The 8,546-nt window shown below is 48.0% G+C and overlaps 1 protein-coding gene across 1 annotated transcript in view; it reads right to left on the reverse strand.

Annotated features, from left to right (window-relative positions):
• Nucleotides 1-2,329, reverse strand: part of Dram1 (DNA damage regulated autophagy modulator 1) — a 38,238-nt gene extending 35,909 nt beyond the window's left edge. The window contains exon 1 of the mRNA XM_038315124.1: nt 2,039-2,329. Coding sequence (XP_038171052.1) covers nt 2,039-2,169 — 131 coding nt within the window. The 5' untranslated portion in view covers nt 2,170-2,329. The remainder of the gene's footprint in view (nt 1-2,038) is intronic.
• Nucleotides 2,330-8,546: the final 6,217 nt, after the last annotated feature.

Genomic DNA, 8,546 nt, shown 5'->3' on the forward strand with positions numbered 1-8,546 from the left:
AACTGCAGAGACGGCTCGGCAGCGCTCACAAGGTTCAGGCTAGAGCAACAACTAAGCAGAAGGGAGCTGGACTCAGGAGCAGCCGATTTTTATCCCAGCTACTTGGGTGACTGGGTCAGGAGGGTGGAGACAGCAGCGTGGGCTTCAGAGGGGTGTAGCCCAGGTCACGAACGAAAGGAGGAGGAGACATGGTTGGATGTGGTTGCTCAGGCCTCTAATCTCAGTACTCGTGAAGCTAAGACTGGAGGATTGCCGCGAGTATAAAGCTAGTCTGGGCTACATAGCAAGACCCTGCCTCACAAAAATGAAACAAAAAAAAAAGAAAAAAAAAAAACAGAAATCAAGACAGACAGAAAGGAAAGCCAGTATGATTAGAGGAGATAGACGTGGAGAGAAGAGAGGAGTAGAGAAGGGGGAAGGGGAGGACAGAGGAAGATCCGCCGCGATGCCGCGATAACTGGCAAATACAGAGGCAGAGGGGTTTTTGTTTGTTTGGAAAAGGTCTTTCTTTGTAGCCCTGGCTGTCCTGGAACTCACTATGCACACACCAGGCTGGCCTCAGAGATCTGCCTGTGGAGGTTTTATTTTTAAAATTTATTTTTCTTCTTCTTGCTTTTCCTAGTACTGGGGACTAAGGCCAGGGTTTTGTGCATTGCTAGGCAAACAGTCCTACACTCTGATTCATTTCCAGTGCCCACATGCCACGTGATGTCTAACTCTTACCTGCACCACCCCTATGTCAAAGGCTCAGTGTCCCCACCGCTATAAAGGTAGAAGACAGTTACCCAAATCCGCAGGCGCACTTGGACAATCCTAGGTTTGTTTTGGCTTGTAGTTCCTAGCAATAGGGGTGCGTCTTGTGACTCTGTGTCCCATAACTCGGCCCTCCTTAAGGCTTTCCTTGTTAGTTTGTTAACCTCTTCCTCGGAGCATCTGTGATTTTAGCGTCTCGCCTTATTTTGGCTGATTTACCCACTCTGATCTTCTCCTGTTTGAGGGTCACGTTAGGGGAACATCAGTCATAGCTACATCAGACACAAAGTTGCAGCCTTCCTCCAAAGGCAAAGCTACACTGTCACTAAATACATAGCCATTAAAGAGGACCAAGCTGTTGTCCCTGCTGTGGATAAAGTGGCCCTCGGGAAAGATGGAGACAAAATAGAAAACATTACGTAGTAACGCAAATGTCATAGTTTTTTTGACAACTTCAGGCCTCTGACTTTGGAGGCTCCAGGTCCACGAGAGTCTAAGGCAGGCCCCATCCTAAATTTGACGCCCCAGGATCTGACAGTAACTCTGTGTTGCTGTTGACACAGGGTGACCAGGGCATGAATTCTGTTTCTGACCAGGATGTTGGATTCTGTTTCTGTCGTTTGGTAGCTTTCATACCAATGGCTTATCGATGTGCCTTCATCCGTTTTCTTTCACGGAAAATAAACTTAGACATTCACTTTAAGAGCTGTTGAGAAGTTGGGGGGGGGGGGGGAAGTGAAGCACACACCTTTAATCCCATCACTAGGGAAACTGAGGTTGGTGGCTCTCTGTGAGTTCAAGGCTAGCCTAGAGTTCAAGCCAGCCAGGGCTACCTAGTGAGCTCAGTCAGGCTCAGAGAGTAGAGAGGGGGGAGAGGGACCAGGAACTTTTGGAAAGTGAAGGAGAAAGAGGTGAGCAGCTTGGCACTTGCCTGGGTCTACTTATAATAAACCGTGTTGATTCGGAACTATTCTTGCTTCGGTGTCACGGATGAAGGCTCTTCCCAAGATTTTATCCCATACCCCAGGTACCTTCTGATGGTCCTCGGGCTGCGGCTACTCTGTGTAATGTTCCTCATAAAGGCAGAGCCCAGCTCGCACTCCCTGTCTCTCTATACAGGCCGGGAGAGGTGGGAGGGAGTGTCAGAGACTATCTTTCATTGTCACACCTTGCCCCTACCTCAAGAAGACGCCGCTATGCCTGGCCTGGACACCTTCCCTCCCTCTCAGCCGCGCTGTCTTATGGACGCGATCCCCTGGTCCCTGACGCCCCACTTGCCCCTCACCTGATGTAGGGGAGAAAAGGACTGACGTGCCCGGAGAGCACAGCGACCACGTAGGAGATGATGAAGGCTGCGGACGACCATGTCACCAGGAGGAAGGGGACGAAGGCCATTCCCCTGAGGAAGCACAGCATCGCGGTGAGAGGGCGCTGCGCTCGTCGGGCCACGAAGCCGGCTTGCTGCGGGCTGCCTGGAGGCGGTGGCCACGACACACAGACAGCTAACGTGCGGCGGGACGGAGGCTCCGGGACAGCCCGGGGAAGGCCCAGCCCCGGAGGGAGGGAAGCTCTCAGAGGCGAGAGAGTGGAGGGCGGACCGGCAGCCGGGTGGGTGGGGCGCGGGCGGTCCAGGTTTGTTGCGAAACCAGTGAAGTCACAAAGCGGCCGCCTGGTCCCTGCGGAGCTGGGGCGCGCGGCCACCTCCCCGCCCACGCCGGGTCACGCCGGACCGCTCGGCTTCCTTTCGCTTTTGCTTGGGACCGCGTCGGGTGGGTGCAGCTGGAGACGCGGGACCCCGAGGGACTGGTCCGCTCTTGCGCAAGTCGGCGGGCTGGGTTGGATTCCCAGCTCCTCCTTCCTTCCTTTGGGGTTTCCCTTGGAGCCTCTCTCCAGCACCCATTGGGCTTCCTTCCAGGGTCTGGCCCCCGATGCCCACCCCATCAGGGCGCGCTGTGGCTGCAGAGGTTCAGGCAGTGGGATTCAGTGACGCTGGCCAGGTCACTGGGCATGGTTGTGACACATGGCTGGGTGATTTGCACCTGGAAACCCAAATCACATTGAAGCCAGGCTTGATAGTACGGGTCTGTCATCCCTGGCGGTGGCTACTACGGAGGCTAAGGCAGGAGAATCACAAGTTCAAGACCTGAGTGGGCAGCTTATTGAGACAGTCTCTAAAGGGGTGGGGATGTAGCTCAGTTGTAGTGTAGACGGGGCTTCATCTCTAAGCATTGTAAAAGACCTCATGGCAAAGGCCCTTTTTCAATCAAGTAACAGGGAGGATTGGATCCAGCCCTGGCCCAGCCTGGGTTGCCCAGGTTGCTGCCCATAATTCTGTCCCCACCAAAACTACTTGGAGTATTGATTTCCTCGCAATAAGACAAGAAGACTTGATCTACTTGAGATCCACCTCAGACTCCGCCTGTTCTGTGCAGCTGAGTTACAGTTTGGGGATTCTGAGCCCCACTTTTGGCTACAGACGACCTAATATGGGTTCATCTCAGCCAGATAAACTTTTCTTGAGTGCCACACTGTGCTAGGGAGCAGCCTATGGGGGTTTAAACAACACCATCAGAACTAAAAGACTGATCTACCAGCCAGCAAAGCTACGTAGGACAGGATTTAAAACATGAAATGAAAAAAGATCAGAACTGGGGACCCAGAGCTCAGATGAAGGACCAGAGAGGTGATATCTGGGGACGAACACATGACCTCCTGGTAGCACTGTCCCATAGCTCCAATTCCCAAAGGAAATAGCCAGACAAAAGCAAGACTGCCTTGCCAGGCCAAGAAAATAGCAAAAAAAATGCATCGGCTGAAAATGCCTGCTTCTTCAAGACGAAGACATTTAAATACCTGTGAGTCAGTCAAGGATGGCTTGGTTTTAGCCAGATGTGGAGCTCACAGCTGTAATCCCAACACTTGGAAGGGTAAGACATGACAGCCAAGAGTTCAAAGCCAGTCTGAGCCACACAGTTGGTTCTAGGCACACCTGGGCGACAGAGACCCTGCCTGTCGAGTAACGGCCGTCCAGTCGTGAACCATTTAAGACTCTTTGGCCAGAAACTCCCTGTACCTTCTGGAGCAGCAATCCCTCGGTCACTCCTGCTTATAGAAACCTGGACCTAGGGGAGACAGCTCAATGGATAAATGTGCTTGCTGCCAAATTCCATTCCATGGAACCACATAATTGAAGGAAAGAACCCACGGCCTCAAGCTGTCTTTCATACACACTTCCCCCCCCCAACTGTCATTCATGGTTTCTCTCCTGCGCCAACCAGTTCCCAAATAATCACTCAGAGGCTTAATATTAATTGCAAACTGTTTAGCCTATTAGCTCAGGCTTATTATTAACTAGTTCTTACAACTTAAATTAACCCATATCTATTATTTTATATTTTACCACAAGACTCATGGCTTGTTACCTCATATCTTGCTTCTTCCAGCAGCTGCTGGCATCTCCCTGACTCCACCTTCTTCTTCCTTTTATCGTTGCTTAGATTTCCCACCTGGCTCTATTCTGCCTGGCTTTGGGCCAAATTAGTTCTTTTATTAACCAATGGTGATAGGACATACAGCATACAGAGGGGCATCCCACATCAATTCACTGTGTATCTTGCCTGGTTTCCTGGACTTTGGAAAACAGCTCTCATTCAGTCTTCTTCCCCACCCCACCCCCATCTCCCACCTCTTTTCTACTGTTAGATTTAGATCCAAACACAGCTCTCCCTTGGTCAGAGGACTAATGGCCCCCCAAAGAAGTTTCACCTGGTTATGTTTTGTTGATTGTGAAAGACCCGGATCAATCCAGACCCCTCTAGCGGGAAGAATAGAGCCAAAAATCTAGCAGGAAGAGAAGAGCCAAAAATCTAGGTTAGCCGGTTCAGTGACTCTGTTCCAGGAACTAGCTGGCCATAAAGTTAGATTATAATCTTGAGAAATGGGGAGTTACCCCCTTGTGATTATCACTGGTATTTTTGCAATTTTCCAATGACACCCTCCCTACCCCCTTTGGGTTGTGGTTTCTTCCCCTAAATATCCCTTCTCCCGGCAATGTGAGTCTCTGCCCAAGTGCACTGGTTCCTGTCAATAAACCTCTTGTGATTGCAGCAAGGAAGGTCTCTTGTGAGTTCTTGGGGGGGTCATGTTATCCGAGACTTGAGAGTCACCCCACTCTGGGGGGTCTTTCAATTGTATGATTCGCTACAAAATCCAATTTAACAGTTACTATTTTTGTCATTTAAGGGTCTCTCTCTCTCTCTCTCTCTCTCTCTCTCTCTCTCTCTCTCTCTCTCTCTGTCTGTCTCTTTCTCTCTCTCTCTCTCTCATTGTTTAGTAGTCAGGATCTCTCTGTGTAACCTAGGCTAGCCTCAAACTCATCTTGAAATCCTCCAACTTCAGCCTCATGAATGCTGAGATTACAGGTATGCACCACAATTGGCTTGCTAGCCATTTAAAATATTGAATATAATAAGTTGTCTGACCATAGTGGCAACAGTGTGTTTGCTGGCACTGTTGTTGTAAGGGATTCACGTGAAGTTTATTACAAGGTGAAAGTGTGCATTCAAGGACAAATGCAGACTAAGGGGTCACCCCTTTTGTTAGTTACAATGGATACATTTGCATCTGTATCTCTTAAATAAGATTGCTTTGCAGGAAGCCAGCATAATGATCAGTTTAATTGCCAACTTAATACTATTAGGAAATACCTAGGGCACTGACATAAGACATTGTGGGTGTATCTATGAAGATATTTCCAAAATGGTTTAACTGAGAATGGAAAAACTGGCCCTAAATATAAGTGGCACCATCCCATGGGCCCAGAACAAATAAAAAGGAACAGAGGAAAAGCCGAACACATCCATCCTCAGGGCTACAGAACAAGCAGGCCTGCTGCCATGACTTGCCCACTGTGGTGGACTGAGAGCCTCCGAACTATGAGCCAACATAAGCCCTTCCTCTGCTAAGTAGCTTTGTCTTAGGTAATAAGTCATAGCACTAAGGAAAGCAAAGCATATGACCAATGTCTGAGAAGTGGTCACCAAAGGTTGGTGTTACCGAGAGACAGGAGAAAGAGGCAAGCAAATCCAAGTCGACGTCAAAAGCGATTTTTTTAAGGCTTGCCAACAAAAGCATGTCTTGGGTTGCAGGACCAGTCACTATAGTGTGAGAGGGAAGGGTTGATAAACTGTTACTCAAAGGCCCACAGCCAGTAGTAAGACAACTGGATTTCCTCTTTCTCTCTCCCTCCTCTCTTTACATCCACTTCTTTATATTGCGTGTGCATACATGTGCATGAGAGTATGTGCTCATGCCATGGTGCATGTGTGAAGGTCAGAGAACAATTTATAAGAGTAGAGTCTCCAGTAATACCACTTTTGGGTATATATCCAAAGGATGCTCTATCGTGCTGAAAGACCCCCAGTGTGGGGAGACTCTCACTCAAGTCTCGGGATAACACGACCCCCCAGTAACTCACAAGAGACCATCCTTGCTGCAATCACACGAGGTTTTAATGACGAGATGAGATGGGAACCAGTACACTGGGGCCGAGACTCATAACCCACGCAGGGGAAGAGTTCGACCCCGAGTGGCTGGGAGAAGGAGCTTTTAAGGGAAGAAACCACAGCCCAGTGATCCAAAAGGGGCAGGGAAGGTGTAGAAAATTCCGAAAATATCAGTGGTGATCACAAGGGGGGCAACTCCCTGCCTCTCAAGATCACTCTCAGGGTCATAATCAGCTAGTTCCTGAAACACAGTATTCCTAAAATACCAATGATAATCACAAGGGGGAAACTCCCTGTTTCTCAAGATTATTCTCAAGATTACAATCTAACTTTATCTTCAGCTAGTTCCTGAAACATAGTCACTGAACTGGCTAATCCTAGATTTCTGATTCTTCTCTTCCTGCTTAGATTTTTGGCTATTTTCTTCCTGCTGGGGGTTGGGGAAAAACCTGGATTTATCCAGGGCTTTCTTTGGGGAGACCTGGATTTATCCAGGTCTTTCAGTGCCACATGAACATGTGCTCAACTATGTTCATAGCAGCTTTGTCATAGCCAGAACCTGGAAACATCCTAAATAACCCCCGACTGAAGAATGGATAAGGAAAATGTGGTATATTTTTACAATGGAGTACTACACATCAGGAAAAAATAATCTTGAATTTTGCAGGAAAATGGATGAAGCTAGAAAACATCATTTTGAGTGAGGTAACCCAGACACAGAAAGGCCACCTGGCAGGCTAGATAGCACTTAGGACCCCCATGTCAGGAGTCATGGCAAGCTGGATTCCTACATAGGTATATAATTGTACCTAACCGTGAGTGTGTGTGTGTGTGTGTGTGTGTGTGTGTGTGTGTGTGTGCAGCGTATGGTGTCACACAGTCCTGAGAACACAGCTGCTGCTTTCCCTTCCCGAAGTTTTCTCTACCACAGATCTTCCCAGTCCTATCTTTACAGACGTGTGATACCACGCCCAACTCTTACTTCCGTATTTAAAAGAACACAGCACACCTCAGCTCTGTCTATTTCAGTTATTTTCCCACAAGAGCTAGCGCCCTGCTGAGAAGGCAAATAAACATCTCTGTGACTCTCTGTAAGCATCCTAACTCCTAACCTGAGAGTGTGGCATCGTTTTCTTTGCCTCCATTAATGTGGGTGTGTCAGCCAAGTGTTGGCTGTTTCCATTGCCGCTGTAAACCTTTGATTTTTAAGTTCTGACCTATATGCCCCTTTTAAAGTCCGTGATTATTCCGTTGCTCTAATTTACTAGTTTCTAATTTCCCTCCTCACTAGCAGAATCCTTGCTTATTCTGCCCATCTTCAAATGCTCTGGGTTCTTTTGGACTTGATTTTGCCCTGTGCATGAATAAGTAGTATTTCACAATATCTATAAAAATGCTATTTCAGGAAAGCTGTCTTATAATTCGATGAGATGACTAAACTCCAGTGCCTATGTTGGGATATAAAGTTATAGATTTTAGAGGAAAAAACTTCACTGCTGGTTGGGGTTGGGGTGAGTATTTCCAAGTTCTTGTCTCAGGCAAAAATAGAATTAAAAGAAAGGCTCACACAGATTTGCAAAAGAACCAAGATAGTTGTATTTGGAACTAAACAGTAGTACAGATTAAAGAGGAATGCACTCTCTGGGCATGGTGATACACGCCTTTGATCCCAGCACTCAGGAGGCAGAAGCAAGTGGATCTATTGAGTTTGAGGTCAGCCTGGTCCACAGAGCAAGTTCCAGGCCAGCCGAGGCTACACAGAGAAACAACATCTAAAACAAAACAACAACAACAAAAGCTCCCCACAAGAACAAACAAACAAAAACAAAAAAGGCATGCAGTGTTGGTGGCCCACATGAGTGGAGGTACTCAAGGCCCCCACGACACTTTGGGGGGGGGGATCCTTTTATGGGATTCAAGACAAGAAGGAGGTGGATACCAGGCCGCATAGTTTGGGTGTTTTTCTATTCTGAACGATAGCTTATATAATTTATTTTTCTTCCTGAGCATGTCCCTCCCCATCTGATTTTAACTAAACGAATGCCCGACTGTGCATAGACCTTAGACGGTAAGTGGGAGGCTCTCCCTCAAAGTTTACTAGAGGACATGGCATTTCCTCATTTTTATGTAACTGGAATCGGTTCCGGCCCATCCACCCAATCTGTCCTTCACATCTGGATCCATTGGGAACTCACTGAATAGAAACTGTCTAGATTGTCACTAGGGCTGAGGAAGCTGTTGTCTGGGGCTGGGAGTACAGTACTTGTAGCCCGAGGAAGGGAAAGGAAT

The sequence above is a fragment of the Arvicola amphibius genome, chromosome 17 (genome assembly GCF_903992535.2).
Source record: "Arvicola amphibius chromosome 17, mArvAmp1.2, whole genome shotgun sequence".
NCBI lineage: Eukaryota > Metazoa > Chordata > Mammalia > Rodentia > Cricetidae > Arvicola > Arvicola amphibius.